The 15,895-nt window shown below is 43.9% G+C and overlaps 1 protein-coding gene across 4 annotated transcripts in view; it reads left to right on the top strand.

Moving 5' to 3' along the window:
• Armh3 (armadillo like helical domain containing 3) overlaps nucleotides 1-15,895 on the top strand; it is a 167,842-nt gene that overhangs the window by 124,146 nt on the left and 27,801 nt on the right. For all 4 annotated transcript variants that reach the window (XM_034520481.2, XM_076922898.1, XM_076922908.1 and 1 more), the window contains one exon: nucleotides 12,650-12,728. In XM_034520481.2, the coding sequence (XP_034376372.1) occupies nucleotides 12,650-12,728 (79 nt within the window). The remainder of the gene's footprint in view (nucleotides 1-12,649; nucleotides 12,729-15,895) is intronic.

Genomic DNA, 15,895 nt, shown 5'->3' with positions numbered 1-15,895 from the left:
GTATAGTACAATGCCACCCTGGGTCTGTTCCTAACACAGGACAGTATAGTACAATGCCACCCTGGGTCTGTTCCTAGCACAGGACAGTATAGTACAATGTCACCCTGGGTCTGCTCCTGGCACAGGACAGTATAGTACAATGTCACCCTGGGTCTGCTCCTGGCACAGGACAGTATAGTACAATGCCATCCTGGGTCTGCTTTCCCCCTTGAGAGACCCAAGCACATTTCACACTGGGATGGACTGGAGGGAATGGAGCTTAGTTGGGACAGGCCGGTTAGGCAGGATCTGGGTCAGTGTGAGAAACAGCCTCCTCCAGAGACAGTTTTTAGTGAAACAGTTCTCTTTATTGGGGGAGAATAAAGGCTATATAAACCTTAGGGAGTGGGTAGGAGTTTGGGGGGTGAGTGTACTTCATTGGTTGGAGCCTGATGTGCTGAGAAATACTTCATTTGCATGAAGAATTTGAAGTGCTTGCTGTACATGTCCTTTTAAGGAGAGAGAAAGTTTAACCTGTACTCTGGCCACCAGGCCATCTGACTACCCGAAGGGTGACAGAGATGAGGATCACAAGGCTGGCTGCATGCTCTGGAACATGCAGGCCAAGAGCAGGAAGGAAGCAGTCTTACTTCTGCTGGTCTCAGGACAAGATTTTTGGGGATTAGACACATCTGGACCTCACTGTTGCTCCAGACTGGTTCCCCTGGTCGCACAGGCTTCCAGCCCCACAGTACAATACATACAGAGCTAGAAGGGATGGTTTCATCTTTCAGGTCTTTAAATTGCTATGACTCAGATTGTTTGAGTGAGACCAACCCCCTTAGGCTTGTATGTTTGAATACTCTCCAGTTGGTGGAATTCTCTGGAAAGAATTAGGAAATGTAGCCTTCTTAGAGGAGGTATGTCACTGGAGTGAGCTTTGAGGTTTCAAAAGATTCATGCCATTGCCAGTTAGCTCACTCTCTTTCTTGTTGTGAGTCTCACGATGTGTGCTCTCAGCTACTGCTTCAGTACCATGTCTGCCTGCCTGTCGCCATTCTCCTGGCCATGGTCATGATTCTCGGAAACTTCAAGTCCCAAATAAACTTTTTTTTTCTATAATTGCCTTGGTCATAGTGTCTTATCAAGGCAATAGAAAAGTAACCAAAGTACTGTTTCAGAGTCACTACCCTACCTGAGCCTACCTTACCTTAGGCTAGAGAAGGAATACTGAGATATCAAGAAAGCTGGAGAGATGGCTCAGCAGTTAAGAGCACTTGTTCTTCCAGAGGACCTAGGTTTAATTCCCAGTACCCACATGGTGCCTGGTAGCTTCTGTAACTCCAGCTCTAGGTGATCCGGCACCTTCTTCTGGCCTCTTCTGGCCCCAAACAGTCATGTGATACACAGGCTAAATACCCATGCTTATCAAATAAAAATAAATAAATCTTAAATTAAGAAAAAATTAAAGCACAATCCCTGTGATTATGCTCCACAAAAGTATCTGGAGGCTTCATTATAAAAGTCTCTGTAGATCTTAATAGACAGTAAGAAGTCGTGGACAGGCCCTGTACTAACCTAGTGTAGCCAAGGTATGATGTGGGTTTTGGAATTGTCACCAGTTTCCTTTCTTGGTGATGAACTGAATTGTTTATCCCAATGCAGTAGAATTTACTGGCTTCTAATCACTCTAGAATAACAAGAGGAGAGCCAGAAAGTTTTAATTATCCAAATGGGGGCTCTGAGACAGCTAAAGCTACCGTGACGTGAGTTATTGATAGCTCCACTTATTGTTTTTCATTCATTTTAAAACAAATCAAGACAATTAATGCTGTTTTTAATCTTTGCTGATTTTCTGAATTATAAACAATTTTAAGAATACCTTTAGAAACTTTGTTGGCTAAATGCTAGGTTTCTGTCATTTCTGTAAAATAGAGGCCCTGCAAAAGGAGTTTGTGTGTTCCATACCATCATGTGCCGCTGGCTTAGGTTTCTAGGCATCTTACAGCCAAGAGCAGTGAGATGTTTGCTGAGGTTCTTCCTAGAGTCAGCCTCCTCTGCCATCATTCACTGAGGACCTTCCCAGGCATACTTCCTTACATTTATAAAATTAAATTTATTGAGAAGTGGGGGAGGATACCTCCATGGAAATCTGAGGGCAACTACTACCAGATCAGTTCTAGAGGATGAATCCAGGTCATCAGGCCTGGGATAAGACTCATATCTGCTTGTGTGAGTTTTCTTTTAGTTGCTGTGATAACTCACCCTGACAAATCAACTCTAAGGGAAAAAAGTTTTATTTGCTCTCAATTCTGGGTTCTAGTCCACCATTTCATGGAACTCAAGGCAGGAAGTCAAAGCTGCTAGTCACGTCCATAGTAAAGAGCAGGGGCGAGCACTGGAGGGTGCACAGCTTAATCCTAGCACTCGGGAGACAGAGATAGGTGGATCCCTATGAGTTTGAGGCCGGCCTGGTCTACAGAGTGGGTTGCCAGCCAGCCAGGACTATGTAATGAGAAACACTCCCCCAGACTCCCCCCCCCCAAAAAAAAAAAACCAACAGCCAGAGAATGAGTATGTGTATTGCTTATGCTCAGCCCTCTATGTGGTCCAAGACCCAAGCCTAGGAAACAGTATTTTCTCATTCAGGGTGAGTCTGGCCACCACAATTACAAAAGATTCCTCATGAGCATGTTCACAGGCCAACCTAATCTAAACATCTCTCACTGAGAATTTTTCCACATGATTCTGGACTATGGCAAATTGACTCTCAGAACTAACCATCAGGACTAGCAAAATGAGTCTGTGAGAAAAAGCTCTTGCCACCAAAGTGTGACAACCTGAGTCTGGTCCCTGAGGACCTACATGATAGACAGAATGGATTACTTCAATAACCTGTTGACCCTCACATATATGCATACTCTACAATATACACAATAAACAAAGAATTGTAAGAAACCCAAAACTAAGCATCATGCTTTGCTGAGCCATCTTGCTACCTCCCAAATATCTACTTTTATAAGTCCACAGAGAACCAAAGAAAATTGGTGTGATGACACATGTCTTCAAACCCAGCATTTGGGAGGCAGAGGCCTCCTAAGTCCTCTGAGTTCGAGGCCAGCCTGGTCTACAGAGTGAGTTCCAAAACAGCCAGGGCTACACAGGGAAACCCTGCCTCAACAAACAAACAAACAAAAAGATACTTTTATTTTTATTTTAAATGATGTGTATATGGGTGGAGGGTGTGCATGTGAGTGCAGGTGCCTGCTAAAGCCAGAGGGGCTGGGGTTACTGTTATGAGCTATCCAAAATGAGTTCTGGGACTTGAACTCAGGCCTCTGCAAAAGCCTATGCAGTAAGCCCTGAGCCATCTCTCCAGCACTGCAGCTGTTGTTTGATGTGTATAGGCATTGCACACACACACAAGTGCCTGTGGAGGCCAGATGCGTCGGATCTTCTGGAGCTGCACTCAGAGCTGTGCCTACTGTCTGAGTGAGCACTGAATGCACGGAGCTCCCTAGGCAGAGCTCTTATGGCTGCAGGAAGTTTAGAGTAAGACCTTTGGTAAGAAAGTACACATTTCCTGTGTAGTTGAGTGGACAGCCTTGACTGTTTATTAGATGTGTGAATCTAACTTACTAGCAAGCCTGCTCTTATGTAATTAGTAAAAGATGGGTGTGAGTGTCTATCCTTGTAAGAAAGTATCCTTCATACTTGGTTAAAATAATGTGGTTTTAGACAACTTAGCCACCATACGCCTTCCTTAAAGAGGGGCCGCGTGCTCCTGCTGTCTGCCTCTGGGGAGCTCTTGTTCTTCTTGTCGTAGTCCTTACCGCGTCCCAGTGAAACAGTGTCTGTGGTGTGTGTCTCTCCAGAAATATGTATGTTCCTGCATATCTGGAATCATCTCTCTCTCCTGAGCCCTGGCATGGTGCCTGCACATGGCAGGTATTCACATATCTGTCAAAACAATCTGAATGAACAAGAGTCTCTGATGGTACCAGCAGCCCTTCACTTCAGACACCACAGGATTTTGTCCTGGGAACAGAGTGTTTCTTGATTGTATAGAAAGCAGTACTACAGTGAAGGAGAAGAAAATACAAGAGTTATTTTCTTCAGAGTTCTCAAATCACTGTTTATTTTTCCTTTTACAGCCTCACCTTTGGTGGTGGTGGGGGGCACAATTCCTAATATATTGGAAAGAAAACAGTTAATAGCCTTTTTGTGGACATAAAGCAATTACATCAGCCTCCCATAGAGACAGTATGCCAGAGCCAAACCCTCCCTCTTCCCCCCAGCTTCAGTTTCTTACTCTGGAATTCCATAGATGCTCCCCTGAAGACCTTCATCTTGCACTATGATGATGAATGTTTAGAGCTGGCTCTCACCTCTGCTTTACTGGATATTACTGAAGGTGCTGTCAAAGAACAAGGCCCCAAATTTATTCTCCTCTTAAGTCCTCTCCTGGGCAGCACTGGTAGATGTGAGTAGTAGCCACACAGCTTCTCCTGTTTTTCTCGTTGCTCTGCACTGAAGGGGAGCTGCAGGCCCTGCTGCAAACAAAGAGCTGTGGGAGAAAATGTGGCTGCCAATCATTCTCTCCACAGCTCCTGTCGAGGGCCTATCTGGAAGTGAACCTGGTGTGCATATGTGTGTGGCCAGCTCTCTAGCATCTGTCCCAACAGTGTGGTCAGGTCTGCTCTGTAGTTAGAAGTTTATTGGTTTCTAGACTCCAGCCTTACCTACCTCTGTCTATTCTAATTTTCTCCTTGGAGTAATAGACATACAGTCTTTGATATGGTTTTTAGAATGAGTTGAATTGATGTTTGAATTTGTCTCCACAGTACTTTTCTACTATTTCCCTTCTGAGAGTTTCTGTTGCTGAGTCTCTGACACAAGCTGTCATTTAGTCCGTTTTCAGCTTTCATTTTAGCTCACCAAACTATTTGTGGGACAAAATAGAACCAAAACGTGTTTAGGTGTCATTTGTAAATCTTAGGATAAATAGACATTTCCTTTAGTAAACAGTTATTTATTAAACAATGGTACTGATCAGGCTGTTGAAAGTCTTGAGTCTTTGACACCAGCTCATTAGTGAAGCTGATGTTGATGGTCCCTTAGTGTTAGAAAAAGTATCCTTGGTACTGTTTCTTCTTCCAAGAAGGTAGTTTACAACAGTTAGTGTTAACTTTTCTCTTTTGAGGCAGTCTTACTTCGAGTTTTCTCCATTTAATTGTTAGTTTGCTAGACCCCCTGTTCCTTACAAGCAGTGCCACCATCCTTCTCCCCTGCTCTGTCTCTCCATCTTTCTTACTTTGCACGTTTTTTCCTAGCCAGCTGTCACCTGCTCACAGAAGCCATACTGAGGCTTATAGGAAACCACTGTGTCAGGATTCTAAATATGTCACTGCCAAAGCAGGTGACAGCAGCCCTCTTCAGACCTGGCAGGAAGGACAAAGCACTCTGTCACCTTAGTGGAGAGCATTCAGGGCAGAGCAGTACCACGTCTCAGTGGTTAGCACCTGCAGGCTTGGGCACTGTAATAAGACAGTGTGCTGTAATAAGATTCATCTCTCCTCACTTAACTGATGTGGGCTTTATGGTAAGTGCTCACTTGCTTAATTACTTTGGCAGTCTCAATGATTGCCTTTCCTATGGAGTTCTAAAAGGTTCCCCTGGGATAGAAAGCAAACTTCTTTCCATGTCTTTTAATGTCATTTCATTCTTTTCTTGGAACCCTGGAGATCCAGTATGGGATCCATATGATCCATCATCCCGTTTCTCTTATGCACAAACATTGGGACCTCTTGTGTAGTGTAGAGCACTTGACAGCTGTCTTCCTCGTCACAAAGAGGTTTTGTTTGGTTGGTTGGTTTTTGGCTTTTGAAGATAGAGTTTCTCTGTGTAGCCCTGACTATCCTGAAACTCAAGTTTGTAAGTCAGACTGGTCTCAAACTCACAGATATGACTGCCTCCACTTCCCAGGGTGCTGGGATTAAAGGCATGCACCACCACTGCCTGGCTCAGTAATGAGATCCTTATTCCTCCTTTTCTAGCACTGAGGTGTATCTGAGGCATGTGTTTAGCTGATTGCCTTTTTCTCATAGGTGTAGGACCCTCAGAGTATTTTCCTCCTTCCTCAGTTTGCAAACTGTTAAAAATTTGCCTCCGTTTTTGAAGTGATAATCTTATTTTTCTGCCTCGTTCCCTTTTCATGCTTAATTTTTTTTCTATAGTGAAAGATGAGCTGGGCTAACGAGAATAAGGTGTAACTAAAGTACCTCAGGCTTTTGTCCCATGCCACTGTGGGAACGTGTTCAGGTCATATTCAAAAGGTTAAAATGTTCCCCATTAATTAAAATTAAGTTGCTTCTTGGGATTTTTAGCTGATTGTCACTCTTGAGAATTTCTGCCAGGTATGTTTAGGGCTTTTTATTTTCTCAAGAGAAACAGAAGAATGTAATATATAATTTCAAATGACCTGTTTTGTTTCTTTACTTTTAGTAGGTGTTTCTGAGAGTAAAGCAAGATCTTGCTTCCAGATATAGGAAACACAGGGCCAGACTCTAAAGGTTTTACTCTCCAGCCTCAGGAGCGTTTCCCATGAGCTATTCCTGACATGCCAAGAGAGACAGAGAAGGAAGCCTGAGGACTGCAGAGATGGCTCAAGAGTTAAGAGCACTGGCTGCTGCTCTTCCAGAGAACCCAGGTTCAATTCCCAGCACCCACATGACAGCTACTATCTGTAGCTCTAGTTCCAGAGGATCCAATACACTCACATATACATACATGCAGGCAAAATATGCACATAAAATAAAAATAAAATCTAAAAATTAGTAATTAAAGGCAAGGTGGTAGTGGCACACACCTTTAGTTCCAGTAGAGTTAGGGGTGTATCTGTGAGTCTAAGGCCAGCCTGGTCTACAGAGTGAGTTCCAGGACAGCCAGAGCTACACAGAGAAATTCTGTCTTTGATGGGGAGGGAAGGAAAACCCTCTACTACAGAGTAATAGAATCTGAGCAGGTTGGGTCCATATGTGAGTCATTTCTCTCTAGGAAGATTTTATTCTGTTCATTTATTGAGGGAAAGATTTGCTAAGAAAGTGGGCATGTCTGAGAGGAGTGTGTAACTTATGTCCTTTATAGAAAGAGGGCGACCGTTTGAGCTCCTGTGGTTAATTCTTTATAGTCATTGATTGTGGAGCCTGGAAAAAAATGTAAGGCTAGCTGCTAGAGCAGGAAGACATGTCTGTCCTCTCATACAGAAGTGCAAGAGATGATGTAACGTACCAAGTATAAAGTATAAAGCCAAGTCTACGTGGCTGAAATCTGTGATTTGAGGATACAAGACTAGGACTCGGCTTGTTCTTCACCAGACACAGGGAATGAGAATAAACGAACTCATTTTTCAAGGAAAGTAGCTATAACCTGTTGCCTAATTTCCAGCAGGTGATGAGGTGAAACCCTCCAGCAGGTGAAGCCATGCATCAAGATAGAAAGCCTAAATTCCCCAACTAGAGATCCATGCCCAGGCTTCCTGGAGGCCATGTGCCTGTGCAGTTCATACATGTTAACCCCTGCTGTTTCCAGTTTAGTGAGTTGCGAACCTTCATTCACCTGAAAAATGAAGACAGTACACAGATAATGTCTCTGGCGTGACACATGTGATGTCCACTTAGAAATAAGGAAAAATGCTGTCTCGAGCCATTCCCTGTTGGGCATTCCTCTACATTATCCTCAGGCCTGGTCCATTCATGCCAGTGCTTCCCCACCCCCCACCCACCCCCACCCCCGCACCGTGCACACCTCTGCCCCTGTGGCCAGGAGAATGTGACTTGCTAGGATGCAAAATCTACTGCCTAAACTAGTCAGATTCTTTAACAGTTTTTTAGACCACTTGACAAACTTGGACCAGTGAGTAAAGCAAGCAAGCAAGCAACTAGATGTCCTGGCCAGTGGCTGATTCTTCTTGTCAACTTGCAAAATGCCTACCCATCTCCTTTTTCTTAATCATGTTAATTACACATAATAAGAAGCTTCATTATGACCTTTTCACGTGTGCATGTAATATGATGTTACTTTGATTATTTTTATATTTATTGCAGAACTCCTGATCCTTCTGCCTCTACCTCCCACGTGCTAGAATCACAAACGTGTAGTTATTGTGGTGCTAGGAATTGAATGAAGGACTTCTTTCATGCTGGCTAAGCATTGTACCAACTTAACCACATCCCAACCCTTTTACTACTCTTTCTTCTTACCCTGCACCCCATGTCCACATCCCTAGCCGTCCATCTTTCGTTTTCATGTGCTTTTTCTTCATTATTAGTCAAAATGCCTCTCCTACTAAGGTTCCTTTTTTCCATTTAATTTTAAAATGTATGCATTTGCTTATTTATTTTGGTCTTTGGTCTTGAGAAGAATGGCCACAGGGGCAGGAGTGTGCATGAGAGGCACTGGCGTGAATGGACCAGGCCTGAGGATAACATAGAGGAATACCCAACAGGTCAGTTGAGGAGGTTTTTGATTAGATAGTTTCAAAGTGAAAAGGTTGAAAAGAATTCTTCTTTGCGGTTTTATTTTGTTAAATGTTAATCAGCAGAGGCTCTGAGGCTTGTAATGTGGCTGTTAACGGGCACCAAGGGAAATTGCTTTTTTTGTTGCTTTTGTTATTGAATTGTATGGGCTAGAGATTCATTGGCTCCATAAGCTAAGAAGTTTATTATTGCATGAAATGGGAGTGTGTGTGAAGTTGTGAAGGTGAAAAGTTAGTGTAAAATTAAATAACTAAACCTCAGACAAACTATTTCTCAACTGACATACATCACTTAGTCATGCCTTCCCCTCTTCTCAGAGGCCAGTGCGTTTGAAGATTTCTACTTTTAAGAGTATTTAAAAGCATAAAGTGTTTTTTCCACTTATAATTATCAGATTCCCAGGAATACACTCTGTAGTATATTTATTGTATACTGTGTCACATATGGTCAAGGAGAGGAGAAATTGCTTAAAAGAAAAAATAAACAGACAAACAAAAAAACAAATGAGTATTTAGCTTACTGGTTATCATTGGCAAAGCACACAGACACACATACTCAAACACAGAAACACACACACACACAGTCACATACAGACACAAAGACCCACAAAGACACACACATATATAGACACACATACATACACAGAGACACACATAAACACACACACACACTCACTCACTCACTTCTTACCTACCTTTTGGGGCAAGCTAGTGAGGTGGTATACAAGAAAACACGAAAAAGCCAGTGGTTGATCTAACCTAAGGTCTTGCACATGCTAGGTGGATACTTTACCACTGAGATACATCCCGATCCTGTATTTTTTAGACAGAATCATTTACTCAGGCTGGCCTTAAACCCTTCAGCCTCCTGACTACTTGGATTATAGGTGTGTGCCACAGTGCCCAGTGAGGAGTCAGGATTTTAACTGGGACCTTCTTTCTGTACATTTAAAGTCCTTGGGTTTGGTTTTTGGTTTGTTTGTTTGTTTGTTTGTTTTTTTAATGTATTGTTCATGGAAACAGTGTTATTTTAACTAGGCCTCTTGGGAAAAATAAGACTCAGGCTTTTTAGTGATGGAGAGAAGTACCATTCCATATGACCAAAACCCAGTAGTGGAGCTTAAGGTTCCAAGATCTTAGCACCGTCAGGCAGTCACTTGAAATAAGATTTGGCTTTTTGCTGTCACACCTGTGTTCTCTCAGACTCTTAAGGTAAGTCTAGTGACCTTAAGGAGATCATTTCAGTGTAAAACTTTGAGGAATCTTTGCCAGCACACACCTTTCCTTTGCTTCCCTTTCTGCCCAAAGGGTTTAACATGGCTGCTCTTAGAGACAGCCTGATTCCTCCAGGGACCTCGGGAATGGAAGTAGTCATTCTATCCTGGGCTCCTGGATGAAAACTGTGCTTTATTTATTGTTTCATAAAAGACTTCTGTATGTTTCATCCATGTGATATGTCTTAGACTGGGAAATTGCATCAATGGAAGAGTTGAGCTAGATTCATAGTGGATATTAGGAACAGTCTACATTTTCTCTGTAAACTGTATTGCCTACAATTTTATATTTTTTATTTTTATTTGTATATGTTAACACAATGGATTTTGTTAAGATATTTTCATACATGTATTTGATGTATTTTGACAATATCCATGCCCTTGTCCTGCCTTCACTCCCATGGATCCCTTCTGCTTTAATGACCTTTTTTGGTATATGTGACCCCATTGAGTTTAGTTAAGGCTGCTCACATAAACATGGATGAAAGTTATTTTATAGAAGCATGGGCTTCTTCCTGGTGAATATACTGCTGAAGAAACTGTTTCTCCCTCCCCTGTCAACTCTTCTTCACTATATATGTTTTAATATTTCTGCTAATCTTTGAGAATTTTATAGTATACTTCAATCATATTTACCCCCCCCAACTCTTCCCTCTAACTTCTCCCAGATCCACATCCCCTTCCTAATGCACCCCTAACTTTGAGTTGAGGTGTAGTCATCATCTTTTTTTTTTTTTTTTAATATCCCATTGACTATAATTTGTGCTGCCCATATACTCCTGGGTGAGGCCATTACCAGAGTGTGGTCAAGTTACCAGGAGCCACATCCTTAAATAAAACCCTCCCCCTGCCCCAGAAACCATCATCTGTTCACAACTCCTCAGTTAGGAGTGGGGACTTGTGCTGCAATGCTGCATGGCTGGATTTGTACAGGCAGCTCTAGCTGCTGGGAGCTCGTGACTGATGGGATTCAGAAGATAGCGTTTTGCTCTCTTTGCCTTGGTCTCTGGCTCTTGGAGTCTTCCCATCCGTCTTCAAAGGTGGCCCCTGAACCTAATGGAGGGGGTATGATATAGATGTGTCCCCTATGTGGCTCAGCACTCCACTGACCTTGATTCTCTGTGCTTGACCAAGTGTGAGTTTCATCTCTAGTGAGGTCTGAGAGCTACACTAGTCCATGGTTGAGAGATACAGACTTTGTAGGGCAGTTTGACACTAAGTTCACTGAGCTGAACAACAGTAGTAGTAGTAGCAGTAGGAGGAGGTTCAGCCTGGGGACTTGTGAGCTCTTCAGCCTTGGGTTCTTGGTCAGATTTACAGTACTAGACGTGTGTTTTCGTCTGTGCAGCAGGCCTTTATACCCAAGCAGGAGGTAGTTAGTAACCCTTCACATTCATGATACTATTGTGCCCGTGGGAACCTAATTTTTTAAAACACGATCTCCTCTCACTGAATCTGGAATTCATTATGTTTTACTACACTGGCTGGCCACCCAACCCTTTGTCTCTGCATGAACATACACATGGGTGCGTGCACACACACACACACACACACACACAATTTGGGGACTTGGGCACACAACTATGCTCAGTTTTTATATTGGTGCTGGGGCTCTGAACTCAGGTTCTCATGTTTGCTTAACAAGCACCTTTTCTCCAGGCCCCCAGACATTTTTTTTTGAGAGGTGAATTTAACCAGATACGGTGGCTTTAGATGTAATCTAAACTCTGATTTTGGTTCAATGCCTGGAATTTAAATTGTGGTTTGGAACTAATATTAACAAGCATGAAGACTGAATGTCAGCTTTGATAAAGCTTACCTTCCTCAGAGACTATGTTGTCTACATGTTGGTCCAGCTTTAGAGTACCCACCTGTACTCCTCATTCTAATTGGAACACCATGGCCCCCTAGTGGACACCCTCTGGGACCTTTTTCATCTGAGGAAATCTTAGCATGATTTTTGTTTGTATATGTTTTTCTCTGGAGTTCATTTTCACATCAGAGGCGTTTGATTCTGTTCTTCAGTACGTTATTAAGTCCTTCTCTCTCTGGTTCCCAGTTCGTGCCCATTTGTAACTCATGCTTAGGAAGAGGACAGTTGTCCTTGTTCTCATGCTGTGATAAACACCATGGCCAGAAGCAACCTATTTCATCTTACAGCTCAGAGCAAAGTCAGAGCAGGAAGTCAAGAAAGGAACCTGAGATAGGAGCTGAAGCAGGCCATGGAGGATAGGATGCTGCTTACTGGCTGGCGTCTCATGGCTTGCTCTGCTTGCTTACTTGCATGCTTTTCTCTCTCTTTTTTCTTCCCTTCCCTTCCTTCCTTCCTTTCTAACTTTAACTTTTCTCTCTCTCTCTCTCTCTCTCTCTCTCTCTCTCTCTCTCTCTCTCTCTCTCTTTGTGTGTATGTGCGCGCGTGTGTGTGTGTGTGTGTGTGTGTGTTTGCCTATGTGTGTATACCAGGCACATGCAGTATCCTTGAGGGCCTGAAGAGTGTGTCAGATCCCCTAGAATTGGAGTTAGAGACAGTTGTGAGCTGCCCAGTGTGGCTGCTAGGAGCTGACATGGGTTCTTTATGGGAACAGCAGTCGATCTTGACCACTGAGGCATCTCTCTGGTCCTTCAGCATGCTTTCTTACACTATCCAGGGCCACCTGTCCAGGGGTGGCATTGCTCTCCCACATCAGTAATCATTAATCAAAGAAAATTCCTTCAGGATTCACCTAGAGGCCAGTATGATGGAGGCTTGACACTGTAGCTTATGTCAAGTAGACACAAATAAACCCAAGGCTACTCATTATTAACTAGATTATCATTATCTTCCATCTGGGACCATAGTAATGTTAATTCTTTATTTCAGAGCCATCATCAATCACTTTAATCCCAAAATTGAGTCCTATGCTGCTGTGAATCACATATCTCAACTGTCGGAGGAACAGGTAAGTCACTGCTCTCCCCAGAATGACCTCGCTGGTGGGGAGGATCAAGTAGCTCTTTCTAGTAATGGGGCTCTGTTACTGAGCTTTGAGCAAGGGTAGGGATCAGGTGGTCAAAGCAGGCTGGTGAAAAGAGTTACTGCAAGCTTGCTTGTTGGTTCTTTTAACCCAGTAATGCCTCCCTCACATGTGCCATCTGAATGGTTTCTTTAGTTGTATAGAGTCTGAGGTGAATCTTGATGGATTACTTTATTGTTAAGCTCTCAGTCACAGTGATTGTGCTTTCTGAAAGCCAGAATGCTGCACACCTGTAATCCCAGCATGTGAAGGGTGGAAGCAGGATTAGATACCCTTGGCTACACAGTGAGCTCAGCCACAGCCTGCGCTGCATGCCACCCTGTCTTAAAACTCCAACAAACCAAACGAAGGAGGACATGATAACTTAGAAGTGAACATAAATTCCAGCCACAGGAAAACTCTGAGTTCAGCTTAACATGAAGGTGTCTGGCCCGTTAAAGCATGAGCTGTAACTGAGAGCTCGTGAGATAGCTTTCATTAGTGATTGTGTTCTCCTGGCCTTGAACAGTTATTTCTGGACAGGTTTTTCTGTGCTGGTGACTGAGTTGAGGATGCAGATAGCCTTGAACATTTGTCTTGAGTCTGGCCTGATTTTTAGTACTTGTGCTTAGCTCTAAACCATGTAAAGTACAGAGGGGATCCAGCATGACATGGAAGAGCGACCTACTATGTCATCTGAGTTTCTCTCTCGCTCTCTCTCTCTCTCTGTCTCTCTCTCTAAGTCTTTATTAATAGCTTGATAAGTGTATAACTTCATATAAAACTGCTGCTACAAAGGAAAAAAGACATAAAACTAGACTAATATGGCCCAGTTGGCTGTATGAGTTTAGCTCTTGTATATGACGAAATTCCCTGTGTAGCTGAGGATGCCCTTCAGCTCCTGGCCTCCTGCCTTTCCTCCCAGCAGGGGTGCCCCACCTTGCTCTTTCATCTGAGGCTTTTGAGTCTTGTATCAAAAGCACAAACTAAGACAACACTGAGGAGAGGGCTTACTTGGGTGAAGTGCTTGCTGCTCAAGCAGGGGGGCCTGAGCTCAGTCCCCAGCATACACATTGAAAAGCTAGGCATGCCTGTAATTCCAGCATTAGAAAGGCACAGGGAGGTGGGTTCCTGGAGCTTGCTAGCTAGCCAGTCTAGTTGAGCAGGTGACCTCTCAGTTCAGTGAGAGACCCCAACGTGCACATGCACTCAGAAGGTAGAAGCAGTTGAAGACACAGGCTGTGAACCTGTCCTCCACACATGCTCACTTGGACACATCCACACTAAAAACATACATTCATCTGAATCTCCTTTCTTGCATCTCATCCTTCTTCTAAGTTGGAAAAGCCAACAAATAAATTCCAAACCTTGTGTGTTCTGGTCTCCCTTTCTTGCCGATGCATCCTGTAGCTCTTCTGAGAACTGTTTTGTGACCATGTGTCCAGTGTTCTTGAAAGATACTCATTTCACCAGCAGCAGACAAGCTTTTTTCTAACAGAGCCTTCTCAGTACTCCTCCCAGCAGCTCTCTCTGTAGCCGGATGGGTGGAACTCTATTAATCTGTCAGTTGTTTCCCATTCAATATTTGTTCTCTTTTGTGACGCCAGCTGTGTGGCTCTAGCCTCATACTTACAGCCGCCTTTATAAATGGCTTTCATTTTCTTTTTTTCCTCTGCCTGTGGAGTAGAGCAGACTCCTGTTCCTTTCGCTATTGGAGCTGTCTGTGTGTCATTTTCATACAGAATGTCTGTGTATTATGTTCTGTATGTTAAGGGAAGAAGATGGTCCTCCTACCACTTAAGCTTTGGATAGCCTGAAAGCCATGTGCGGCAGCTTGAGAGGGACAGCTGACATCTTTCTCCAGAAGTAGCATCCACCAGCCAATAATAATTTTAAAAAACAAACAAACAAACAAACAAACACCATGTGGTGCATGAGAAAGTCAGAAAAGAGAAAACTGACAAGCTGTGTCCTCATCCACTTTCACCTCCACTCAAGGTTAAAGTGATGAAAAGTGGTCCTTGAGTCCAAGCCAGAAGAGAGGCTCCTAGGGAAAGGAATAGGCTTATTCAGTAATAGGGAAGAGGGCTGGGGACCCAGCACCACCAAAAGGAAGAGGTCCTCAGTGCTCTATTTACTTTGTAACAGTTACATGCCTGTGACAGTACCAAGGACAATGAGGATCACTGGTGAAAAGTCCAAGTGTGATCTCCGCAGTCGTGGTTATTATTCGCTCCCGGGCTCACTTCCTCTAAGGATCCTGCTCTCAGAATGGTTGTTTCTCTTCCCCAACTCCCTCTGAAGGCTGCTAAATGATGGTCCTCTCCCTCTCTCTCCTCTCCCCTCACTCCCCTCTCTCCCCTCTCTCCCCTCTCTCCCCTCTCTCCCCTCTCTCCCCTCACTCCCCTCTCTCCCCTCTCTTCCCTCTCTTCCCTCTCTCCCCTCTCTCCCCTCTCTCCCCTCACTCCCCTCTCTCCCCTCTCTCCCCTCTCTCCCCTCTCTCCCCTCTCTCCCCTCTCTCCCCTCACTCCCCTCACTCCCCTCTCTCCCCTCTCTTCCCTCTCTCCCCTCTCTCCCCTCTCTCCCCTCACTCCCCTCTCTCCCCTCTCTCCTCCCTCTCCCTCTCCCTCTCCTCCCTCTCCCTTTCCCTCTCTCTCCCTCTCCTTCTCCCCCTTTCCCCCTCCCCCTTTCTCTCCCTCCCCCTCTCCCTCTCTGTAGCAACAGCAAGTGCACTTGTTTTTATCAGGCTGGAGGCATTTGACTGCCTTGTCTCTCTCCACCATGTGGAGTACTTCTCTCCTGTTACTTATGGACATTAATACTAATGTTACAGAGTCAAGAGGATTTACAGCTTCCCAGAGAGCTGGCTTTGAGGGCAGTAAGGCCCTGCAGCTGTTAGCAGCTACATTAGTAGGGAGAGAAAAGGAAAAAAAGCAAAACAAAACAGGATTTTAATCTCTTAGTAGATTTAAAGTACTTCTAAGATAAAACCTAAAGCCTGTTAATAGGCATTAGCTGGGATTTACAGCAATTAGTAAGTTAGGCAGACAGGACAGGCTCATTGTTAGCTCTGCCTGCCAGCTTTCCATTTTGTTCCTAGAAAAGATTTGAGA

This window comes from Arvicanthis niloticus, chromosome 1 (assembly GCF_011762505.2).
Source record: "Arvicanthis niloticus isolate mArvNil1 chromosome 1, mArvNil1.pat.X, whole genome shotgun sequence".
NCBI lineage: Eukaryota > Metazoa > Chordata > Mammalia > Rodentia > Muridae > Arvicanthis > Arvicanthis niloticus.
This window is presented reverse-complemented; position numbering and strand designations above follow the sequence as displayed.